Here is a 22,107-nt window from a genome sequence, read left to right on the forward strand (position 1 = left end):
CTCAATATTCTAACGAGGCCCCATACATATTGCAAAAGAAAAGCCCAACTTTAGGCAATCGTAGTAGCCAGTTGCAATTTGCAAAGGAGGCCTACAACGCTGTTATAATGGGCTTTCAGACTTAAGATTGGCTCCTACGATCGATCCTTCGGATCAGCAGTTCTGACGTCTCTCACTTTGCACAAAAAAAATTAAGCAATGGTTGGATTTGGATACTCTTCTGCTTGACCACCACATCAAAAATGGCAGGCACCGGCACCGGCACCGGCACCGGGAAATGCCTTCTTGTCACCGGCCCTCCGGTGAGCTTCTCTTTCTCTTCTACCCTCTTTTATAAGAATTCACTTAATTAATTTAGTACAATCTGTTAGTACTCTAGGGTTGTTTTAGAGAATCGCTCACCGCACCATTTGATAAGATTCAATGAATGATCCAAGAGAGAGCTCAGCTCCTCCAGGGTTTGTTATAGAGTCCCTAAAATCCGAATCGCACAGTAATCTGTTAACCTTATTATTACCTCTCTACTTTTTGCCAGCCAGGTATACAACAAAATTCGATACAACAAAATTGGATTTCAATATTATTATTATTATTATTTTTTTTTTTTTCTGATTTTGCAATGAAGGGTGTCGGAAAAACCACATTGATCATGAGAGTGTTGGATATGATGAGGATGAGGATGAGGATGAAGGGGCTTTCCAACCCCAACCTAAAGATCCAAGGTTTCTACACTCGTAAGTCGTAAGCTTCTCTCCTCTCCTCTTTCTTAGCACCAATTATCATGCAACTCTTCTTCTTCTTCTTCTTCTTCTTCTTCTTCTTCTTCTTCTTCTATTTTCTTTGTGATATCCATTGAACTTGAGACGCCCAGAAGAGATGAGGGAACGCCGAGGAGGACAAAGGGTTGGTTTTCAAGTGGTCACCTTGGATGGCCGCACAAGTTTGCTTGCTTCTTCTACTGTTTCTAGGTCCATCCTCCTCCTCCTTCTGCCTTTTACTCTCTCTAAGGTTCCTCTCACATTTGAATTAGCCTAGTTCTCTCACTGTTGGCAGTCAAGAATCCATGACATCATGGCCTAGCGTTGGCAAGTATAAAGTGGACATTGCATCCTTTGAGTCTATAGCATTGCCTGAGCTTCAGGTTCTGTCCTTGACTGGTATATTTTGGATATATAGGACACTAACTAATCTGCTTTAGCATTTGATTTCAAGGTCAAAGAGGACACCCATCTTTTCATCATTGATGAAGTTGGCAAGATGGAGATGTTTAGTCCATCCTTCTTTCCCGCTGTCCTCACTGTTTTGGAATCCAACATTCCTCTTCTTGCTTCCATTCCTAGCCCAAAATCTGGTGGACATCTTCCTGGAGGTAATTAATTCTCTTTATCTTTCTTTTTTCTTGGAATCAAACATAATGAGGAATCATATCATATGGGTTTCATTCTCTTATTTATCTATCTTTTCTCCTGCATCACTTTTTATAAGAGTGAGATAGACGTTCGAATGTTGTTTACCCCAAGGGCGGACATTAATATTCAGAGTGGGAATAGCTAGCTAGCTAGCTATCTATCTCGAAAACCTACCTGATGGCAGGCTAGTCTGCATTGTGTTCTTTACATTATATATATTCTTCTTTGTTGTCAGCAGTGGCGAGGTTGAAGAACCAACCGGGAGTGACAATAATCAATCTGAGCGAGAGTAACAGAGATTCAATGAAAAGACATATCTTTGACGTTTTGTCTGGATGGCTGCACAATGGCAATCAGTAGAGTAGAGGGCGTCGTCTCTCTTCTCCTTTTCTATCAACCTTATTATATATACTGTATACTGTACTCTAACGCTATTTAGATAAATCCTAAAAATTGTGTAGAGAGAGTAACACTAACAAATATACTGTATTTGACCAAAAAGAAAAGCTCATTCATACAAAAGAGAGAAGTGAAAGAAATCAAATAATTTCTTTAAGGCAAGAAGGATTGACACGCACTTTCCACCATGTAAGAGTGGAAATCCCAACAGAACGTGGGCGACGAAGAAGAAGAAGAGGAAGAAAATCCTACTCTTCCGTCCAGCGGAAATTAAAAGGCGTTGCGTTTCCCTTGCCGTTGCTTTGCGACCATTTAATATCTAACATATCTCTCTCACTCTGTCGCTATTCTTTCCTTATAATAAGATTTACATGCGTCTTTGACTTGTTTCACATAAAAGGGCAACCGCATAAACGTCCCTGCCTGCGACTGCGAGTTTCAGAATTTAAACCAAAACCCTAATTTTGGCCTTCTTCTTCGCAGGGCGCATTCAAGGTAAACAACTCTTCAAAGTCTAAACCTTACTCCATCGGGCTTTCTAGAAATGTGTCTTTGCTCTCTATTTCCCACACTTTAGATAGATGACGCCTTCTCTTTGTTCGTTCCAAGTCGTCTTCTCTCGTAGACAATTCGATTTTTTCCTTGTCAAATATACATTCTGACCTCCTGGTAAAGAGATCTAATTTGTAGACATTTTTTTGTGTTCTAGGTTAGAGAGGTTTGGTCAGCTTTTGTATGTGTACTTTGTTATGGAAGGCGTCAATATGCTGCTACCCCAAAAGCCTCTGACAAAAGATGTTGATGATAACAATGGTGTTCCACATCCTTCCACCAATGTTGATTACCATCTTAACATTCTTTTAGCTTCGCATTTGAGTAACCCAGATCTGACACCCCAGGAGATTGCTGAGGCCTCTAGATCCACTGCTGCTGCTGCTGCTATAGCTGCAAAGGCCGCCCGTGCTACCGCTTATGAGAAAGCTGCTGCTGCTGCAAAAGCCGTTGCTGCCGCTAAGACTGCTTTAGATTTGATTGCCTCTTTTCCCAACCAGGGTCAGGGACTTGTCCAAGACGGTAGGGACAACATGAAGAAGCATGTTGCTGCTGACTTGTCCTACTCAAAGGGTGATGACGAATTACCCTCCTACTTGCAACCAGGAGACGACACTCATGGCATAATTCCAAACTCCTCTTTGAGCGAGGCTCCCACAGGCTCAAGAGAGGGGCCAAATACAGAGCAAGCCAGTTCCAAGAGGGTGGATTTCGATGGCCTTGGCATGGAGTTAGATACCGATAGACTGAACGGATCAGCAGCTGGTGGAGAAGGAGCAAAGGAAGGGATGATTCAGGTGACCAGAAAGAGGGGGCGGCCAAAGTCCAAATGATTTTGCTTCTGTAATTATTTTTGGAGTCTATTTGCTGCAAATAGCCGCAAATGCTGCTTGTATATCATCAAGTCCCTAGAATGTGTGTGAGATTTGGAGAGGCTAATGAAATTATGAAAAGAAAACTCACATAGTATGTTTTATTTTGGGGTCGGATGGTCTGTGGAGCTCTTTCGTCCATCATATCCGATTTGCTCACTTGATTCTAAGCATGTCTTTTTATTATTATTGGTTTTCATGGGTCTTTCATACAAATAGGGTAAAAAGACTCAACAATACACACAAGTGAGGAGACTAGAGTAACAGAATAACAAGAAAGAATGCTGCATGTTGTTTTTTTTTCTCATGGTATGGTAACAACAATGCTTCTCTTTTTAGACCGGAAAAAGAAGAAAAAATCAGGCCTTGGATATCAGGATCTCGTGTACGGCAGTCCAAGTCCCGGTAATGGCTATAATAACACCAGTGAGGAAAACAAGAACGTCTATCACTATTCTTGTGATGCTCAGCTCGTTTTTGAAAGCCTGCAAGTGGAAAAGCGATGGCAAGACAAAGCCCAGCACCACGCAGACGCTGCTCCCAACCAGAGATAAAAAGTCTGCAAAATTAGGGACGAGCAGGGCCACGAGGGTGACCACCAGCACAGTGGCCCAGCGCACCCAGACGGAGTACTGGGAGCTGCAGAGGCGACGTTCCACGACCTCATATACAGGGTGCATCATGAGGGGAAACGTGAAGAAGAGGTTGATTGCTAGGCCCAGCTGCACCAGGGTGCTCACCACTCCTGCCCCCAGGTTTGTGGTGATGATGTCTCTCGTATCATCTCCGTAAGCCATGTAGCCTAGCAGCCCGAACGCACCGTACATGAGCGAGATTAAGCCCATGGCTAGCCCCAGGGCTCTACCGAACTTGTCTTTGTATTTGGCCTCCAACTCAAGTGGCAGAACCTGTTCACATAAAAGTTGTTTAAAAACACACAGCAGAGACAAATCAATAATAGAAGAGGAGGAGGAGTCTTTGTGCTTGGTGCTTACCATTCCGATCCCTTCGAAAGCGTAGACAGCAACTCCCAGGCCGTAGAAGAAAACAGAGAAGCCACCAAAGACTCTCAAGGGAGGTCTTCGTTCGAGGAAGATGAAAACATCCTGGACCATAACGACGATGGTGGCGGCAACGTCGACGATATCGGCGAATATACTCAAAGGGGCGAGATGGGTGAGAGATGGGATGGAATTGAGACCAAGCTGAAAGGGGAAGCAACCCCAGAGGTAAATGGAAGCAGGATCGAGGCCTAGGATAAGGTCGGTGCCGCGGTTGAGGAGATTGGCCATTGTGGTGGCGACGAAGATGAGGTAACTGACGCAGAAGCCAGATTGGGAGAGGACGAGCATAACATCGACGAGGAGACGGCCGGCGGGACCGCAGACGGATTCGCCGAGATCTCCGAAAGAAGTGATGCTGGAGAAGCCGGAGGTGGACTCGAGTTTGCGGCGGGTGTGGACGAGGAGCATCATACAGAAGAAGGTGAGGGAGGAGACGAAGAGGAGTGTGAGGAGGCCCAACAGCCATCCCGTCTTCTTGAAGGTGTAAGGAAGTCCGAGCACGCCGGCGCCGACGATTGCGATGAAGACATTGGCGAAGGTTTTAGGATGCGAGGACAATGTTCGAGGCCCCAAAAGAGGAGTGTCTTCCGTCGGCGCCAGCGATTGAGAGGAAGATCCCCAAGGCAGGGATAAGGAGGACGATCCAGCATCCTCATCGTACCTCATGCCGCCGACGAGATCTGTTTCGATTTTTGATTGAGTGAACCGAGAGAGAGAGAGAGAGAGAGTCACAGTCCTCTTTTGGATCGATTTTTCTCAAATATTTTGGTACTTTCGGTGTTGTGTTGTTGGGAGATTGTGTGGTCAGTCAAATTATTGATTATAATATCTCTCTCCTATCTTTCTTTCTTTCTTTCTTTTAAAATGAAAAAAATAAAAAAAAATAAAAAAAAAAATCATTAAGAGAAATATACCAAAACTTTAAGATTATAATCTCTCTCTCTCTCCTAGCTTTCTTTCTTTCTCATTGGCTCTGTTTTGGGGTTTATCGATTTAAGAAACATTTTGCTTACGCAATAAACCTCTGAAATTGTTGACTCCTAGTGTATCAACCGCGCGCCACATGTTTGTCTATTTTGGCTTAGCCAAATTCCTTTTTTTTAATCAACTTATTATGATGATGAGCTGTTGGTTGAATTCGACTATTAATTATGTATTATTGAATAACGCCCACAAACATTAACTAAAAAAAAAAAACAAAGGGTAGGAAAGGAGAAGAGGACATCTGTGTAGAAGTTTCAGAAATGATTGAAAGAGCTTTGCACCAATCGAAGCAAAGCAACGTGGAAGTGCAGCGCACGTCTCTCTCCCTCGGGTTTCTGTGGCCAACTTGAACACGCCTGCCTCTCCTCTTCTATTTGGGCTCTCTCTTTCTCTCTCTTTTGCTATTTGGGCTTTCAACACCTCATTCCCTTTTTTTTTCTAGCCCACGAAACACTCATTTATGTGGAAATTGTTGTCTTTCTGTTTTATTTTTGGCAACATGTGAGAATGAATCAAAATACTACTAACTACATACGATGACAAGAGTATTAACAAAACAAAACAAAAAGGTTTTATACTACACCCATACAGATACAATATGAAAGAAGACGAACAACAAACTCCTTTTCTCTTTTCAAATCAGATTCAGGAGAGGATGGAGAGGAAGATGGTAGACCAGACGGTCAGTGCTAAGGATGCAACCAGGTAGGTCCACAAGAAGATGACCGAGCACTCATCCTGAGCCACGTCGAACAGCTGTGTCATTGTGCCTGCAATCCATAAAATTTATTATTAGGTTTTCCGCAGCGAACAACAATGAAGGGGGATGTCTCGAGTAATTTACTGATATTCATGGCGGGCGGCAGTGTGAACTGAAGCATGAGAACGTATCGGAAGAGAGGGTCCGGAGGAAGATAGCCTAGATTTCCTGCTAATTGGACCACCCCGACTCCCACCACGGGAAGGATGAGATAGCGCACACAGATCACTCCCACAATCACTGATGTCTTCACGGCTGAGGAACGCAGTCCCTGAATCAGGTTTCCCCCCAGTATGAGTGTGATGCAAGGAATTGTCCCGTCCCTGCCAAGTCAACTAGCTAGTATTAGGCTCAAGTCGTTATATATGTGATATTACATATCTATATAGATGATCAGTCGTCCATATATACCCAAGTAGCTTTACTGAGTCTTGGATGACTCGCAGCGGGGCATTCTCCCCGATTATAAGATTCCTTAGCCAATTGGTTGCTCCAAAGACGAAGCCAAGAATCTGAATGGAACATATAATTAACAACGCATCATCAGAGCAGTGGATGGTTGATTAGAAACGAAATCATGTTTTTTTTTTACTTACGGCACCAATTGTGGGTGGTGCGAAGAGTTCCTCAAGAATCTGATGGAGCAAGTCCTTGATGTATGTCCTCGTAGACACCTTTTGTTTGCCTTGGATTTCAAGGTCTTGGTTTTGGTGCGGCTTGAGGAGAAGAGTATTGGGATCAGAGTCGATGTCCTTGTTGGGAGACTTAACCATCCCGGCGGCTGCAAGAGCTTTAAACTGCGTAGCAGAACTTCTCACTAGTTGGTAACTGTACGTCCATATGTAGAAACCCCCGAGCTGCCCTTGACAAAATCATTAATCACGATCAACAATTCAACATTAACAAGTCTCTGACAAGAGAATATATATTTAGTTTGACTTACGGCCATAGAGAAAGATGCGTAGGAGAGTCCAATGGATCTGCAGACACTCCGATTCCCAAAAGGACTGCCTTCCTCGTCACAGATGGCAGGGACCAGAATTAGCATAAGGTTTCCCATATTGCCTACACGTACATACGGGAGTACACAAATATATCATATGAGTTATATTGTACTTAGAGTTTAGGGATCTCCTTGATTAAATTTTTGAGGTTTTAATGTTACCTGAGGCACATGTAGCAATTATGAGGCCATGGAGTTGAGGTTTGGGATTCAGCAGCTTGACCATCAACCATCCAAGAATGCCTCCTACTAGAAAGGTGATTCCAACATTTATGGGCATAAACCACCTGCAAAACTGATTTTGGTCAAATCAAAGCCACACGTTTTCCCATAGCGGTAAGTGAAGACTGCTACGTATAGTGCAGTGCGTACCATGAAATAATGTCCTGCAATGTGACAGTCTGAGCAAGGTTGGCAAACATGATGCAGGGGGTGAATACCACGAACACGAGCTGCAAAGGAAAATGTTTACTAGTGATATATGAAACATGAATGCATTGGTGGTAATAACTAATAAGAAAAGAAGAAAAAAAAACAGAGAAGTAGGTGAGGTTACCTTGTTCACGGATCTTCGGGTGTCAGCAGAGAGAAGAGAGCAGTAATCGGTTGCCAAGAAAGCGCCAAGGACGCTAATAAGAAGAACTTGAACGATTGGCATTGAAGCCACCTCCAACAACTCTAAGAAACCCATCCCTAATCTCTCTTTTTTTTTTTTTTTTTTTCTTTTTTTCTGGTTTCTTGCAGAAGAAGAGAAGCAGTCAAGGTAACGCTATGGAGATGAAAGTTTTGATATTCTGGCTGTTTGTGTAGATAGAGAGAATTGATGGGAATATATATAAATATGAAGAGGAGTGGGGTACAATGAAGTGTAATAAGAAGAAGAGTCCAACTTTTCAACAGGAGGAGAAGGCATGCAAGAAAGGTGATTTAAAGGACAAGTTGGCTTCTGGGTACTGTTGGTCTCAGGTGGCGGACATGTGAAATCACATGGACATCAAAATTAGAAGATTCATTGGGACGAAAAGCTTTTGGGATCGTCTCAGGTTAATGTTGACAGAATCAAAGTAAGACTCGTCGTCAATAGCTAGTTGATCCTAATATCTTTAACTTTCCAATTGTTTTGATATATATGATCATATATGATCTATATTATTTTTCTCTTGACATAATGACATGTGTATCTCATATATCTAATCCAGCCCAAAGACGCCTTCAATAATTTTTTAACAAAATACACATGGCTAAAATACGGCTGTGCACCAAACCCCTAACTTAACTAAACAATGATATTCGAGCACAGAAGTAACCTAACATGTCACAAACTAACATTTTTCTAAGTGGCCCATTTGGACCTTTATTTCATAATATTATTTGTCTTTGTCGCCTAAACATTTTTATTTTATTTTTAAGTAATCATCTCCTGGATTTGACGCCAAGCTTCAGAGATGGCTGCGATGGAGATGCCAAGTCCACAATACTCGTCACACTCTCTACTTTATTACAAAAACCAAAAATGTCACTCTCACTAGCCACTCTGCTAAGCTGATCCCAACGCATCACATACACACATGGAAAACAATGCCACTAATTTAATTTGATGAAAATAATCTCATCCTGAATATCTCCTCTCTCTTTCCTCTTTACAATATCAAATGTTTTGGATTTTTATGCTCTCAAACTTGTGGGATTAAACCAAATTAAAGGAAGAGGAAACCGTCGTTTGCTTGTATGTCTCGGAGAAGCACGTTTTTTAGCTAAGGATAAGACTAAATTAAAGTAAGAGATAGTCAAATATTTGTTTAAAAAGAAGGTAAGAATGATGAGACCAGGTTTGTGGTAGAACAAGTCTCGGGAGATAAGATAGTTTGTATGACTTGGAATGGCGTGTCTACAGACTACATAAGGGCACCGTTTACTTTGATAAATAACAGTTCTTCGGCTAGCTATACTATAATTATCCCAAACCGGTTAAGTAAAAAGGGCCCATGTAGGTATGTAGGCTTAGCCCATTTTCCATTAGTTTCCAAATGAGTCATAACGTAACAAGTCACAGGTCAATAATTCAAATGAAGATTGAAGGTCTATTTATTTTTTTTTTGGTTTTGTCATTGTCAAGATATCTTTACCGATAAACTTAAAAAAATAGATAGGTTCACTCCTACGCTGAATCTTCTTGTTCACTTCTTTCTTTTCAACCATTCAGAATCTTCTATACATTATTTTATTTAAAAAAATAAATCAAAATAAAATTAAAAAGCAAAATAGATTAAGGAAACAAATTCTGTATAATTTTTTTTAAGGAAAGTTAAATATTGGTTTGGTTTAGATTTTACAATTAGAATGAAATGATGTATTGGTTTGGGTTTACAAATAAAGCGATTAGGGTTTAGATTTTACAATTCAAACAAAATTATATGTCGGTGGGTTTCAAATGAAGTGGTTAGGGTTTAGATTTTACAATTAAAACGAAATTATATGTCGGTTTACGTTTACAAATTAAGTGGTTAGGGTTTAGATTTTACAACTAAAACGAAATTATATGTCGGTTTGGGTTTACAATGAGATGGTTAGAGTTTAAATTTTACAATTAGAATGAAATTATATGTCGATTTGGTTACAAATGAGATGGTTATGGTTTAGATTTTACAATTAGAATGAAATTATATATCGGTTTGGGTTTATAAATAAGTGGTTTAAGTTTTTTAATTTTATATCAATGTATACAGATTTTGTTTCCTTATTTTATAATAATTGTTCATAAACTTTACAACATGATCAGATAATTTACGTGAAACTAAAACCTTGATAGGGACAAAGAGGAGCCTTTCTCTAATCATATTAGTTATCCCAGGCAGGGAAAGTGGTGATTCGTTCTTCCATTGTATATATATATATATATTATCATTTTGGGTAAATTAAGAAAAGAATACAAACAATGGGTGAGGTGAGATGATAGTGGAGCAATAGCCCCAAGAGTAAAGGATAACATTCTGTAATCTATAAAGTTGCAAGTTGGTATATACAAAACTAAAAGCGGAAATAGTAAAAAAAGACAAACTAAAAGGGGAAAGCAATCATAAAAGCAAAACCTATTAGTCAAATAAGGATTGATGAGTGTGTTGGATGATGGACGATTCTGTTCTTCTACCCCTCTGATCTGTCTGTCATAGGCAATCAAATTGTCATTTATGTTGGGTGAGAGAAGAAAGTGAAATAATGAAGACTCCTACTTAGTTTTTTTTTTGATAGAGAGCCACAACAGTGACAATAATAGCTTTATGTTTGTTGACTGTAAGGGTTGGGTTATGAATAGAGAGAGACATGAAGGAGACACATACAGAGACGTCGTCTTAGGTTGATTCTCTTCAACCTCCAGTGTCATTGATGATTGAGATCTCTCTTCCCATAATTTATTGTTATGCATAACAACATATCACCGTAATTAAACGGACAAGTCAACATTGCATTTATTTGTTTTATGTTTTTTTTTGAGTCTCGTTGCCCTCTTGTTAATTTGACGCAATCAAGGACAAGATAATTTCTTCGTCTGGCTGCCATGGCCACAAGATGCTTTTTGTGTTGGACCACTTTACTCTTCTGGTCTCTGCTGCTTACCGGCTGCGCCCGAGCTTCCTCTTCAGGCGGCGCCAAAGAGAAAGGGCTCTCCCAAACTCCCACTTGGGCCGTTGCCCTCGTCTGTACCTTCTTCATCCTTGTCTCCGTTCTCCTCGAGAAGGCTCTTCACAGAGTTGCCACGGTTTGCCCTTTATTCTTTCTTCCTTCACTTGTGCAAGCGATCCCCTTCTTAACATTTTTTTATTTTTCTTAATCTCAGTGGTTGTGGGAGAAACATAAGAACTCTCTGCTTGAAGCCTTGGAAAAAATAAAGGCCGGTAAGACCAGACACTACTGGTTTTAATTCTTCTACTGTCTTTGGTTAAGAAAACTAAAGATATGTGTGAAATGGATGCAGAGCTGATGATTCTAGGATTCATTTCCTTGTTGCTCACCTTCGGAGAACAGTACATTCTCAAGATTTGTATACCTGAAAAGGCTGCAGCCTCTATGTTACCTTGTGCAGCTCCTTCTACTCATGACCAAGACAGCAAGACCCACCGCAGACGTCTAGCTTCTGCTTCTACCTCTTCCCGCTGCGAAGAGGTCATCTCTAGCTTCCATTATTAATTATAACAAATTTCAGGCTCTGTATTTTGTTATAACACTATCTTGTTTTCCGCAGCAGGGTCATGAACAACTCATACCTGCCACAGGTTTGCACCAGCTACACATTCTATTGTTCTTCATGGCTGCCTTTCATATCCTTTACAGTTTCATCACCATGATGCTTGGCAGACTCAAGGTACGACGAAAAGTTCCTTACCTCAAAACCCTCCTTTCGAAGTCGTAGCTATTCAAATCATTTTCCGACGTAACTGCAGATTCGTGGCTGGAAAAAGTGGGAACAGGAGACTTTTTCTCATGATTACGAGTTTTCAATCGGTACGTACGTAGGCGACTTCTTCTTCATAAGTCTCTGGTCTACAACATAGGTCACTAAAGTGGCTTCTCTCTATGCATAGATCCATCAAGATTCAGGCTCACTCATGAGACGTCATTCGTTAGACAACATTCCAGTTTCTGGACAAAAATCCCCTTCTTCTTTTATGCTGTGAGATTCTTCTTTAGCAAGCCCTCGTATAGTATCAAGTTGTACTTCGTGAAAAATTGATATTTAATTTGCTCTCTCTCTCTCTCTCTCTCTCAACCGTCAGGGTTGCTTCCTACAGCAGTTTTTCCGATCCGTCGGGAGGACCGACTACTTAACTCTGCGCCACGGCTTCATCGCTGTAAGGCAATACTCAGTTCTCTCTTGTGTTTTTACCTAACACCATTGTCATGTTTATGGAAAGTGAGTCTCCTTTTAGGCCCATTTAGCTCCGGGAAGACAGTTCGACTTCCAGAAGTATATCAAAAGATCACTGGAAGACGATTTCAAGGTGGTAGTTGGAATAAGGTACGTGAAACAAGACAAAACAATGCTAGTTTGGTGAGGTGATTGTTGACATTACATTGCTCATAAATTTTCTCTCTGCAGTCCTCTTCTGTGGGCATCATTTGTAATTTTCCTACTTCTGAATGTTAATGGTGAGCCTTCGCTTGCTTTACCTAATCATTGATTATTAATTGTCTTATATATTGGGGTGCTGAAAAATTCTCCCATCTCTGTTTAGGCTGGGAAACATTGTTTTGGGCGTCAATCTTGCCTGTACTTGTAAGACAAGTTTACTCTTGAGCGAATCTTCTATTTACTGTGTTGTGTCAGGGGCTTGTAAGTCTCATTTTTACAACCCTTGCAGATCATATTAGCTGTCAGCACGAAGCTTCAAGCGATCCTAACAAGAATGGCTCTGGGAATCACAGAGAGACACGCAGTTGTTCAAGGGATACCTCTTGTGCATGGTTCAGATAAGTACTTTTGGTTTAATCGCCCTCAGTTGCTGCTTCATCTTCTTCATTTCGCCTTATTCCAGGTAGTTGAATTGCTTTTAGTTCCATACAAAGTCAGTATTGCATGTTATACTTGTGTTCTTCTTTAGTCCTATGCTACAACTTCTGTCTAAATGTTTCCTCCTCCTTTTTGTATAGAATGCTTTCCAGATAACATACTTCTTCTGGGTCTGGGTAACATCTCTTTCATTTATATGCCCAATACAGTAGTTTGCCTTTTGGCCGATGTATTCTCTTCTATATCCTCAATGACATAAATGACTAATTACATTTTCTTAATTTGGCATGCAGTATTCTTTTGGGCTAAAATCTTGTTTTCACGCGGATTTCAAACTTGTCATCGTAAAACTCTCTCTAGGGTAACACTCTTCACTAGCAAATACACCAATTGATAGATCTCTCGTGGAACAATTAGCTGAACAAGTTTGATAAATTTGCAGCGTTGGAGCTTTGATTTTGTGCAGCTACATCACACTTCCATTGTACGCACTAGTTACTCAGGTACACTATCCTAATTTTCAGCCTTTTACTCTCCAGATCTGTTTGGCTGTAGTTCAGTGTCAAGGAACCAAGCAACAAACTTATGTTGTTCATGTGAGCAGATGGGTTCACACATGAAGAAAGCTGTGTTTGATGAGCAAACGGCAAAAGCCTTGAAGAAATGGCACATGACTGTGAAGAAGAAAGGCAAAACGAGAAAGCCACCAACAGAGACCCTTGGAGGTTCTGACAGTGTCAGCACCTCTACCTCAGCCTTTCACGCATCTGGAGCTACTTTAATCCGCTCCAAGACCACAGGTCACTCGACAGCCTCTTACATGAGTAACTTTGAAGGCCAAAGCATGTCTGATCTTGAAGCTGAGCCATTAACTCCTGTACTGATAGAAGGACAAACTATCGTCAGGGTTGGTGATCAGCCCACAGAGATGGAAGATGATGGAGATATAAGTCCTGGAAACCAATTCTCCTTTGTGAAGCCTGTTCCTGCTAACGTAATTGGTTGATATTCAAAACGAATGCAGAACAAATTCCACCATCCGGGTCTTTGTTTTCTATTTATGCCAATAATTGCTTTGCCAAGTGTTACTACCGACTAGGATTTCTGTAGAGCTTGTATGCTAGAGCTCTTACATATCCAGAGAAAAAGTAAAGAGCTACATAACAGGTCGGCCCAAAAACTAGAATAGTTTACTGGCTTTGTTTGTATTACATCGTGCAACTGACTATTACTACCAGAATCTATCACAAAACAAGAAACGAGTTTTTGATAAATTTGTATAAAGAACCGATCAAACCGCTGATCTTCCATAATACTTGATATAAACGGACTTACTTAGGTTCTTCCTCGTCATCACTGTCACTTCCAAACATGGAGGCCATCTTCATCGCTAAATTTGCAGCTATTTCCCTTCTCTGGAAATCAGGCATCAATCGCAAATTGTCCCGGATGTTTCCTATTTCTGACATCAACTGTTCCACGTCTTCAAACTCATAACATTTCTCATTTTCTGTGTCCAAAGGTTTTTCATCTGTTACTATTGCTCTGCCAGTGTCATTCGGCGGCTCTAACCTTGGCCGTGACAGCTGCAACTCTTCATCCACAACTTCATTCATTTTTACCATATTATTTTCTACATGGAGGTTTTCCTGTGACGTGGATCCACCAGCATCTGCATATGAATGCGTTCCACTTGCAGAAACCCATCTTTCGTCGATATTCTCCCATGGGTCGCCTGAGCCTGCTGATAGCACTTCATACTCCAATTCGTATTCAGATTCTTCTTCTGACAACTCTGGGAACGAGAAAATATAAGAGTCACTCAACATGAATCCAAGTGGAAATAAAATGTCCTCACCCGGGTAGAGTTTTGGTCCGACAACTTCTTGGCCGAACACTTGGTCAAATTCCAATGAAATCGTGTTTGGTCATGAAGTGGTCTGACATCAACTCTACCCGGGTAAGGATGTTACAGGAACCCTGAGGGAGAAGAAAATGGAAGGAAAAAATAACCTTCCCCTTGAGCTAACACAGGTTCATTTATCTTATCACCCGATTTAAGAACCATCCCAGGCCACATATGTGCCGAAAGAGCACCAAATAGACGTTCAACCCCTTGAGAATCCCCATCTACTGATAAACCTACAAAAGACCAATCGATGAGCCTCATTAATGCTAGAGACGAATACATATTCTCTGCTCATCCATTTTCACTCAACTTTTTCAAGTTCAGTACAAGCTACTTTTTCATATTTGATGGAAAGAAAGAGTGAGTAACCAGATAAAAAACCTGAACATTGCAGTCAATATGAAGAAGGAAGAGTTGCCTGAAAAACATAGAACTTACACTTGTCAAAATCAGGATTAGAGGCACAAGCCTCAATGAACTCGATGTTATTCTCACAGCACCACTCAAGACATGTTGCCCTGATATCCAGTGAAGTATCTTCACTTCCCAACAAGCTGCATCCTTCCGTTTCAGAGATCCCAAACTCATCAGTGTCGGAATACAGAAGTCTAGAGGGGTCTGTTGCCTTCAAAAGGCGGCGTCTATATTCATCATGAGCTAGGTGATGAGGGACACGATCTACTTTGTTACCAATGCACAGCAATATATCAAAATGATTGATGTCAGTATGAGAAACCCAGTCTTGAAGAGCAACAAGAGTTGACAGCTGCAAAGAGTCGGGGGGGGGGGGGGGAGGGGTAAAAAAGGGTTATGTATGCTGCGGGGGTAAGGTGAGAGAATAAATGAGAACCAGCCACAGGGCGTATCAATGACAAACCTCACTCAAGTCGAAGACCATAACTAAGGCCACCAGTGGATGTGACTGAGGGAGGTTGGGTAGAGAGTAGTCGTCGCGAATATGTGATATCCATACAGAAACATCCGCCGTGTAATACTTAGTGTTGATCGTCCAGCTGCCCACATGTTATAGACGAATAAAAAAGAGGTTCAAACAATACTTCAAGTGTGAGACAACTTATTCAGGAATTGGGTACACACATCCATACCCATGAACTTCTGTTTGAGATGATGGCTCCGATGAATCCTCAAATTCCACAGAGAGCAATCCTGTGATCACATAATTTTTTTGATCTCCCGTCAAATGGATAAAAAAGGAAACCCTAGATTTTGGTAAAGCAGAGGAATCGGATCCAAAGGGGAGAAGGGTGCGCTTACGAGAGAGGAGGGTGCGCTTGCCGACGCCAGAGGATCCGACGACCAAAACTCCCGGTCGGCTTTCCATCAACTTGGATCCAGTGATCTAGATTCGAGCGACCAGCTTGAGATGTAAATTACCAGGGCGCCTGAATAAAATTAAACTATATGATACCCCCAGCAGTACCACTTTTAGTTTCGTAGTAAGAAAGAGGAGCAATAGCCACACAAGGGAATTGTTTCATTTCTTTTTATATTTTATTACTAATAAATTCTGGGAGGCGAATCCCAAAATTAATTAAACAAAATACATACAGTACGCTGGTGCCCTGATTCTCAAAACAGATTTGTGTCCATAAATAGATGCATATCCTAATCCTATGGGTGTTTTAGTTTTGAGTTCTCCAAAAATAGACATTATTATCAACAAAAAAAAAAATACAACATAGCGGAAACAAAATTTTCCAAACTGATCCAATTTGTCTTTACTTAACCACAAATGCCTAAAACTGCATAGACATTTAGAAACCCAACTCACATGAAGTTTAGTTACACTACTTCGCGGCAGAGTTGGCTTTCTCGGCATGTGGGGCTGAGGGAAACACAAAGACACTTGAAGCAACCGCAGATGGCTGAAACTCAGCAGAATATCGCACTGATATCAAAGTTATCTTGGGCAGTTGCTGTTCACCGCAAGTCAGAGGCACTAGCTTATAACTTAAGACGTGTTCTGACTTGGGAAGGACTGACACCGTATTGCTGTGAGACCCAGACAGGACAAAACTCTGTGCATCAGCCATAGCAAATTTTGCTTCTTGCAGCAACTGTGTCTGGTTGCAGATTCTAACGGCGCAAGTGAATGGTTCTCCAAGAATGGCATATGGAGGACAGTTCAAACTCATTACCAGTGGTGATGCCTCCACATTTACTTCAGGAAGTTTGTGCTTTGTTGAAACACATGCCTCTGTTATGTTACCTCCCTGTCTCCTCCATTTTAAATGTACTGATCCCAAACCAAGCTTTGAAGTTCTCGTCGTTGGTATGACTGTGAAAACCTTTTTGAACTCTTCCCCTGGCGCAAGATTAGCAGAGCTCGGGGAATCTCCACCCTGCTGAATCAAACATGAAGTTTCCCCCTGCTCATCATCAAATTTGATGGACATGGACACCAGTTTCAGCGCTATCTCTGAGCAATTTTTGGCACTGACAACTAACACACTTTTTTCGTTCAGTGGCAGAGAAGACATGTCTTCAGAATCAGGGGCTGGCTTGATCCTATTGAGCAATAGGTGATCCCGTCTATATGGCAACATAAACCGATTGCTTATTAAAAGAGGCATCTTCCCTTCGATCTGCAAGCTCTTGTGAATGTGAACTTTTTGGGTATTAGCTTCACTGCCATGTGGTAAGTAACCCAAAGACACAAAAAGCATGACAGGCTTAGGTCTATGCCACTTGATTTCTAGTTTGCACGTCCATGATTCCCCTTCCTTCAGGTCTGGAACAGAAACCAGCCCAAAAGATTGCTGAATTTTCTTTATGTTTCCTGTTTCAGATTCAGATTTATCGTTGCCCTCTGCCCCATCAATTCCACAGATTTCAACATGATGGCTTTCTAGAGAAAACGGTTCTGTTTCTCTTGGGCTAAACAAACCACCACCACCCACATCAACTAAATTAATCTTCAATTCACCATTGTATACGGCATGACCCTTTGAAGTTACGACAATAGGCATTGTAAAATCTTCTCCAACTAAGGCAGGACCAGAAGCACCTAGACTAACGTCCACCTGTGGTTCAGGTTCATCAACTTGAGTAGCTTTCTGGCCAAATACTGCAAGAACTGGGTCCTTTGTTGGCAGAGATTCCACACGATTCTCATGCTTCCAGAGAGACAAATCCTCCATTGCAGCAGGACTCTCGGCTCTTGATGAGATTGTGAAAAGAGGGCCCAATTTTGCGAGCACTGAAAGACACTCAAGCTTGCCACTTTGCTCTGCATATGAAACAAAGAAATGCGTGAAAAGTTAGGCAGCCGAGAAACCATTTTGCTTCTGTTTTCATTATATAGATACAAGTTCTGTAGCATCAGTTTTGCTAACTGGTAACTAAGAATACGAACACGTCCAAACCAGTTTTGAATTTCAATGAATAAACTGCAATGCAAGTGTGTGACAAACAACAACACCCTTATAATTAAATCACACTAACCAGAATTGATTGCATATGTCAACCTTAACCAATTATTTGGCACGAGCACCAGCGATGGCTCATTCTCCACTTGGCTACCACTTTCCACAGTGTTAGACGAAGAAGCCCACAGAGGCCTCTGGGAATTTCTGATGACAAAGTTGCACGTAGATTGATTGAACTGAACTTCTAGATGATCTATTTCAACTGGAATAGGTAGATGAGAAAGCAGTGACAATGTAATAGAGCACATAGCGTGAGGCTTGATTATTTGCTCGTGAAAAGCAACTGAAGCTAGGAGAACAGGTCTGAGAGGACTGACAAGATCAATCTCAAGATGAAGAGGGCTATCAGTGGCTAAATTGAATCCACTTCCTCCGGTTGATGATAACAGCTCGGCTTCAGGACAGACAAGAGTAAAAATTTCTCGATGTATACTTTCTCTTCGTGAAAAGGTTGCAGGACCTCCAGGACCATAATTTTTGTTTCTCAAGTTCCCAGAATCATCATAAGATGTTACAGGCAGTGTAACCATTTCAAGGGACAACTCTACAAAATCTTTCAAAGCACCAAGGTTTCTCGAACACTCTCGCAAGTAACCCAACACCTCCCAGAGCAAAGTTACCCAACCTTCTTGTCTGAACAAGCTTGCAGCGATATTGAAAAAGAATTTTGCGTTGTTGTGATCAGCCAAATCAAAGTACTCCCGGGCTACTTCAAATGCACATAGAGCAGCCATCCTCCGGGCTTTAAGGTTGGTGAATGATTCATAAGATCTCTTCAGCCACGCAATAATTTCATAGGAATCCTGAAATCTCTTTGCTTCTGAAATTGTAAATCGTGTGTACTCTTCATCCGTTATACTGCAAAGACATTAGAAACTCATACCATTAGAGGTGGTGATAGCATAGTTATATACTAATTTTTTACACAGATTTGTGGGGTGAATTATGAACAACTTACGAGTGAAGTGTGAGAGATTCTCCCTTCTCTTCTCTCGTCTCACACAACTGAGCGAACTGACCCACATAGAGTGATGGAGTAATGGATTCTGAGCAGCTATCAATCTCTTGAGCTGTTTCAGACATTGACAATAACAATTCCAGGGCACATTTCTTATCTTTCAAGTAATGAGCAGCCAACTGCGTATAGAAAGAAATTCCCAGTGGATAAGAGCATTATACTTTCAAACACACTGTAACTAGGCACAGACTGCTCAGACATTTATGGGGAAGAGGAAGAAATCAAGCATTTGCTTCGAGGTAGGTGTTAAGTTTATATAGTGTAGTTTTGAGAAAATGGTAAAAGACACAAAAAGATTTAACACCAAGTGCGCCACCAAGTGTAGATTATGTTCCGACTATGAGTTAGATGGAGAAAATTTGACTGACCTGAAAATAATATGCAGGATAAAACTCAAACTCAGTCAAAGATATATCCGCAGTTTCTTGGTTTAAGGAAGAAAAGCTCTGAACTGTTGCGGAGCTTGTTTCCAGCAACTCAGCAAAGACAAGAAACTGCCTACTCATCCAGTCCCAATGGAGGAAAATAAATTCTGTGGACCCAACAACCTTTTCATATGATGCTTTATGTTGATGAAACCATGTTACTGCTTCTATGAGTTTTCCACCGTGTAAAAGAAGCGTTGATATCTTGAAATGCAATTGCTCAGCTATGGTCTTGATCTCGACCAAGCGTTGTATTGCAGGCAGCCTAGTTGATGTCCCGATCATCTGTCCATAAACAAAATTGCTCGTCATAATTGAATGTGTTGAAACCACCGACAAATATACATAACCTTAAAACCATATATGCATCAAAAGCGGCTTCTTGACAAGAAGCAGAATACATTAGGGTGACAGATGAGTTAGAAAAACCAAAATAATTAGTGTAAGACCTCGTGGAGGGAATGGTAGGCGTCTTCATAAAACTTCAATGCTTCACCCCAGTCTCTACGGAACTCTGCATATACAGCGACCTAGCAGACATGGCAAGAATGAGCCTTCCTATTCCAAGATATTTTGGAAACAAAATGATTCGAGTTAGCAGAGAGGTAACAAAAAGCTTACTTTAAAACAGTAGCGAACATTCAAATCAGGAGAATTGGAACTCCTTTTCTCAACTCGGCTTTTGATTCTCCGTCCTTCTTCTTTGTAATATGCAAGGGCCAACTCTGCAAATGCAGAAGCGATCCTGCAAACATATTGTGTTGAGATGCATTGAAGCAAAAGCCTCTTGGTCTTGGTCTAGGTGCAAAAACAGAAAACAAGAAAAGAGGAGAGAAACATGCCTGGAGAGAGAGACTGAGAGTTCAGAATCTATGCTGGAGTTGAAGAAGAGCACGTACTTAGAATCTAACTCTGCACGCTTGCGCAATGCCACAAGACGATCTTCGCTAAGTTCCTCTAGAAAAAGTCGGGAAGGAGTAGTAAGCAACGAGTTCGGGGATGAAATGATTAAAAAAAAAAAAAAAGATTTAATCGGAGAGAAAAATGCTACCCTGGGGAGAAGACTGGACCACGACAACCACCAGTTTGATGTTTTTGGGACGGATTACGGATCTAGCAACGGAGATCGCTTTGTTAAAAAAAAAAAAAAAATCAAAGGGGTGGGGAAGGAAACGAAGGGAAACAAATAAGGGAGATGAGGAAATACTTGAGGCTGTCGAGATCGGAGCAGACCTGTAGCCATTGAGTTGGATCGCCAAAGATGTGATGTGAGGGAAAGAAGGCGGCGACCAGTGCAGGGACCTTGGTGCGATGCTTCAGCAACCAATCCCGTTTCAAGATGCCGCCGCATCTGGAAGTAACGGGAGGAGAAGAATCGGATACACTGAGAGGATCTCTGAAGGAAGAGGCTCGGCTGATCTGATCATCATGAGCAAGGAGAAGCGAGATATGAGACAAGTCTGGGAAGGCCAGAGCGTTGATGGGAGGCTGCTGGGAGTGGAGATGCTTCGTAATGGACGCCTGTAGCTCCGAGTATCCGAACAGAGCCACCAGACTTACCGGCGGCGTCCTGAGCTCTTCCGGGTATTCCTCCATCTAGCTCGCCGGGGAGTGTCTCTGAGACTCGGACGCGTTGAATTGGGGAAGTCAGGATCTGAAACGGAGACATTGCCTGGGCTTTTTACGGGCCTTTCATAAGTGTAGCTGTCAGATCTGGTTTGAAACTTTATGTGGCGGTAGGGCTTTTTTATCTAGCACACTTAATAGGGCTTTTAACTAGCCCACTTAATAGGGCTTTTAACTAGCCCACTTAATAGGGCTTTTAACAGGCCTTTATTCAATAAGTGAATGGGGACTGTCAGATCTGATTTACACGAACGTACAGTATGTGTTTTCTAGTTACATCACCCGGTAAAAGATGATGCATCGACTTATTTAATTTGTAAGTCGATAGACTAATAAATATTCAACTCCGCCGGCTCGTGACGTACAAAACAAAACAGTTGGGTAGTTTACAAAATGGAAAAATAAAACAATTTGAATTGGTTGCATGCATATAATAATTATGAACTCATGATTTTTTTTTTTACAAAATGATAGAAAGAATATATAATTGGAAACGAATTAATGGGAAGCGGTCAAGCCGAGGAGCGGTTGATGAAGTCAATGCAATCTGCAATTGCATCGGCATAGAAAAAGTTAGAGCGACATATAGATGTGTAATATAGACCCCGTCTTCTCTGACTAGCGGCCGCCTCCTGAAGCACCAGCTCCTGAGTAGCCTGAAAAATCCTCTCACTCTCTCACGCAATCTCTTCGTCTTCTGCCTCACGACCCTCACTCTGATTCCTTGACCACTCGGCCGCCATCGTTTTCTTGCTCCTTCCATCTCTATGACGGCCCCCGTTGCCTAGTTATGCGCTTTTAAATCTGAGAGGCTGTTGAGAGTTGTCATGTATATATAACAATATATATTTTTTTGAAAACTGTGAATTTCATTAAACATAAAGTTTACTGAAGCTACAATATCCGTATATCAAAATCTTCCCTTGTCCCAAAAAAAAATAAAAAACAAGGAAGGATAGTAGCGAATACAATAATGGAAGTCCTAGGCATACTTAAGCCAAACGAGAAGAAGGTCTTTGAAGTTTTTCCTCTTCTGCTTAGCTAAGATGGTGTCCCTGATTTGTCGATCCAGCCCCTTGAAAATGGTCCTTGCATCTGCGGAGATGCTGTTGTGGTACCTGTTGTTTCGCT

The 22,107-nt window shown here is 41.5% G+C and overlaps 7 protein-coding genes across 34 annotated transcripts; 3 read left to right on the forward strand and 4 right to left on the reverse strand.

Annotated features, from left to right (window-relative positions):
- Nucleotides 1-109: 109 nt before the first annotated feature.
- LOC104762977 (uncharacterized) lies at nt 110-1,931 on the forward strand. Of its 25 annotated transcripts, none has more exons than XM_087498577.1 (7): nt 137-302; nt 372-539; nt 626-734; nt 872-968; nt 1,054-1,141; nt 1,213-1,369; nt 1,648-1,931. In XM_087498577.1, the coding sequence occupies exons 3-7, from the start codon at nt 650-652 to the stop codon at nt 1,767-1,769; spliced, it is 549 nt and encodes a 182-aa protein (XP_087354703.1). In that variant the 5' UTR covers nt 137-302; nt 372-539; nt 626-649; the 3' UTR covers nt 1,770-1,931. The 25 variants fall into 25 exon arrangements, with proteins under 25 accessions (XP_087354708.1, XP_087354703.1, XP_087354711.1 ...); XM_087498585.1 differs by having other exon boundaries at nt 380-539; nt 626-741; XM_087498584.1 differs by having other exon boundaries at nt 151-302; nt 626-741.
- A 236-nt stretch (nt 1,932-2,167) lies between these two features.
- On the forward strand, nt 2,168-3,418 carry LOC104762976 (uncharacterized). Its single transcript, XM_087498589.1, has 2 exons — nt 2,168-2,303; nt 2,518-3,418. The coding sequence occupies exon 2, from the start codon at nt 2,558-2,560 to the stop codon at nt 3,191-3,193; it is 636 nt and encodes a 211-aa protein (XP_087354715.1). The 5' UTR covers nt 2,168-2,303; nt 2,518-2,557; the 3' UTR covers nt 3,194-3,418.
- LOC104762975 (amino acid transporter AVT3A) lies at nt 3,393-5,418 on the reverse strand. Its single transcript, XM_010486397.3, has 2 exons — nt 4,228-5,418; nt 3,393-4,140 (listed from the first exon to the last, which is right to left on the reverse strand). Exons 1-2 carry the CDS (start codon nt 4,960-4,962, stop codon nt 3,592-3,594), a joined length of 1,284 nt encoding a protein of 427 aa, XP_010484699.2. The 5' UTR covers nt 4,963-5,418; the 3' UTR covers nt 3,393-3,591.
- A 368-nt stretch (nt 5,419-5,786) lies between these two features.
- On the reverse strand, nt 5,787-7,855 carry LOC104762978 (protein PIN-LIKES 7). The gene is made up of 8 exons (XM_010486403.3): nt 7,600-7,855; nt 7,416-7,495; nt 7,206-7,330; nt 6,984-7,105; nt 6,637-6,897; nt 6,452-6,552; nt 6,125-6,363; nt 5,787-6,050 (listed from the first exon to the last, which is right to left on the reverse strand). Exons 1-8 carry the CDS (start codon nt 7,732-7,734, stop codon nt 5,926-5,928), a joined length of 1,188 nt encoding a protein of 395 aa, XP_010484705.1. The 5' UTR covers nt 7,735-7,855; the 3' UTR covers nt 5,787-5,925.
- A 2,116-nt stretch (nt 7,856-9,971) lies between these two features.
- LOC104762980 (MLO-like protein 10) lies at nt 9,972-13,823 on the forward strand. 2 transcript variants are annotated; one of them, XM_010486405.3, is made up of 15 exons: nt 9,972-10,800; nt 10,879-10,936; nt 11,017-11,204; nt 11,287-11,403; nt 11,483-11,543; nt 11,624-11,712; nt 11,816-11,890; nt 11,969-12,057; nt 12,139-12,188; nt 12,275-12,315; nt 12,401-12,574; nt 12,690-12,725; nt 12,843-12,910; nt 12,992-13,052; nt 13,154-13,823. In XM_010486405.3, exons 1-15 carry the CDS (start codon nt 10,600-10,602, stop codon nt 13,553-13,555), a joined length of 1,710 nt encoding a protein of 569 aa, XP_010484707.2. In that variant the 5' UTR covers nt 9,972-10,599; the 3' UTR covers nt 13,556-13,823. The 2 variants fall into 2 exon arrangements, with proteins under 2 accessions (XP_010484707.2, XP_019095908.2); XM_019240363.2 differs by lacking the exon at nt 12,690-12,725 and having other exon boundaries at nt 10,073-10,800.
- On the reverse strand, nt 13,718-15,957 carry LOC104762979 (uncharacterized). Its single transcript, XM_087498591.1, has 6 exons — nt 15,734-15,957; nt 15,565-15,625; nt 15,336-15,471; nt 14,897-15,224; nt 14,563-14,691; nt 13,718-14,344 (listed from the first exon to the last, which is right to left on the reverse strand). Exons 1-6 carry the CDS (start codon nt 15,798-15,800, stop codon nt 13,881-13,883), a joined length of 1,185 nt encoding a protein of 394 aa, XP_087354717.1. The 5' UTR covers nt 15,801-15,957; the 3' UTR covers nt 13,718-13,880.
- A 148-nt stretch (nt 15,958-16,105) lies between these two features.
- LOC104762981 (uncharacterized) lies at nt 16,106-21,070 on the reverse strand. 3 transcript variants are annotated; one of them, XM_010486407.3, is made up of 9 exons: nt 20,558-21,070; nt 20,402-20,463; nt 20,193-20,307; nt 19,972-20,095; nt 19,800-19,880; nt 19,294-19,635; nt 18,866-19,044; nt 17,924-18,765; nt 16,106-17,708 (listed from the first exon to the last, which is right to left on the reverse strand). In XM_010486407.3, the coding sequence occupies exons 1-9, from the start codon at nt 20,944-20,946 to the stop codon at nt 16,267-16,269; spliced, it is 3,576 nt and encodes a 1,191-aa protein (XP_010484709.2). In that variant the 5' UTR covers nt 20,947-21,070; the 3' UTR covers nt 16,106-16,266. The 3 variants fall into 3 exon arrangements, with proteins under 3 accessions (XP_010484709.2, XP_087354716.1, XP_010484710.2); XM_087498590.1 differs by having other exon boundaries at nt 20,402-20,479; nt 20,558-21,065; XM_010486408.3 differs by having other exon boundaries at nt 20,402-20,479; nt 20,584-21,046.
- Between the last annotated feature and the right edge of the window lie 1,037 nt (nt 21,071-22,107).

Source organism: Camelina sativa, chromosome 18, assembly GCF_030686135.1.
Source record: "Camelina sativa cultivar CO46 ecotype springtype chromosome 18, ASM3068613v1".
In the NCBI taxonomy this organism is placed as follows: domain Eukaryota; kingdom Viridiplantae; phylum Streptophyta; class Magnoliopsida; order Brassicales; family Brassicaceae; genus Camelina; species Camelina sativa.

What these genes read in the sequence shown, in the direction of transcription:
- LOC104762977 (XM_019240419.2), top strand. Translation starts at nt 243, where the DNA reads ATGGCAGGCACCGGCACCGGCACCGGCACCGGGAAATGCCTTCTTGTC. An exon ending in GGTTTCTACACTCGTAAGTC is followed by an intron (nt 742 to 863) that starts GTAAGCTTCTCT and finishes ATTGAACTTGAG; the next exon opens with ACGCCCAGAAGAGATGAGGG. An exon ending in GCTTCTTCTACTGTTTCTAG is followed by an intron (nt 969 to 1,053) that starts GTCCATCCTCCT and finishes CACTGTTGGCAG; the next exon opens with TCAAGAATCCATGACATCAT.
- LOC104762976 (XM_087498589.1), top strand. Translation starts at nt 2,558, where the DNA reads ATGGAAGGCGTCAATATGCTGCTACCCCAAAAGCCTCTGACAAAAGAT.
- LOC104762975 (XM_010486397.3), bottom strand. Translation starts at nt 4,962, where the DNA reads ATGAGGTACGATGAGGATGCTGGATCGTCCTCCTTATCCCTGCCTTGG. An exon ending in CTTTCGAAGGGATCGGAATG is followed by an intron (nt 4,141 to 4,227) that starts GTAAGCACCAAG and finishes TTATGTGAACAG; the next exon opens with GTTCTGCCACTTGAGTTGGA.
- LOC104762978 (XM_010486403.3), bottom strand. Translation starts at nt 7,734, where the DNA reads ATGGGTTTCTTAGAGTTGTTGGAGGTGGCTTCAATGCCAATCGTTCAA. An exon ending in CCCGAAGATCCGTGAACAAG is followed by an intron (nt 7,496 to 7,599) that starts GTAACCTCACCT and finishes TTTCCTTTGCAG; the next exon opens with CTCGTGTTCGTGGTATTCAC. An exon ending in TTGCAGGACATTATTTCATG is followed by an intron (nt 7,331 to 7,415) that starts GTACGCACTGCA and finishes TCAGTTTTGCAG; the next exon opens with GTGGTTTATGCCCATAAATG.
- LOC104762980 (XM_010486405.3), top strand. Translation starts at nt 10,600, where the DNA reads ATGGCCACAAGATGCTTTTTGTGTTGGACCACTTTACTCTTCTGGTCT. An exon ending in TGATTACGAGTTTTCAATCG is followed by an intron (nt 11,544 to 11,623) that starts GTACGTACGTAG and finishes CTCTATGCATAG; the next exon opens with ATCCATCAAGATTCAGGCTC. An exon ending in TGTACGCACTAGTTACTCAG is followed by an intron (nt 13,053 to 13,153) that starts GTACACTATCCT and finishes TCATGTGAGCAG; the next exon opens with ATGGGTTCACACATGAAGAA.
- LOC104762979 (XM_087498591.1), bottom strand. Translation starts at nt 15,800, where the DNA reads ATGGAAAGCCGACCGGGAGTTTTGGTCGTCGGATCCTCTGGCGTCGGC. An exon ending in TGGTCTTCGACTTGAGTGAG is followed by an intron (nt 15,225 to 15,335) that starts GTTTGTCATTGA and finishes GACTCTTTGCAG; the next exon opens with CTGTCAACTCTTGTTGCTCT. An exon ending in TAATCCTGATTTTGACAAGT is followed by an intron (nt 14,692 to 14,896) that starts GTAAGTTCTATG and finishes GGTCTTTTGTAG; the next exon opens with GTTTATCAGTAGATGGGGAT.
- LOC104762981 (XM_010486407.3), bottom strand. Translation starts at nt 20,946, where the DNA reads ATGGAGGAATACCCGGAAGAGCTCAGGACGCCGCCGGTAAGTCTGGTG. An exon ending in CTCTCAGTCTCTCTCTCCAG is followed by an intron (nt 20,096 to 20,192) that starts GCATGTTTCTCT and finishes ATATGTTTGCAG; the next exon opens with GATCGCTTCTGCATTTGCAG. An exon ending in ATGTTCGCTACTGTTTTAAA is followed by an intron (nt 19,881 to 19,971) that starts GTAAGCTTTTTG and finishes CATGTCTGCTAG; the next exon opens with GTCGCTGTATATGCAGAGTT.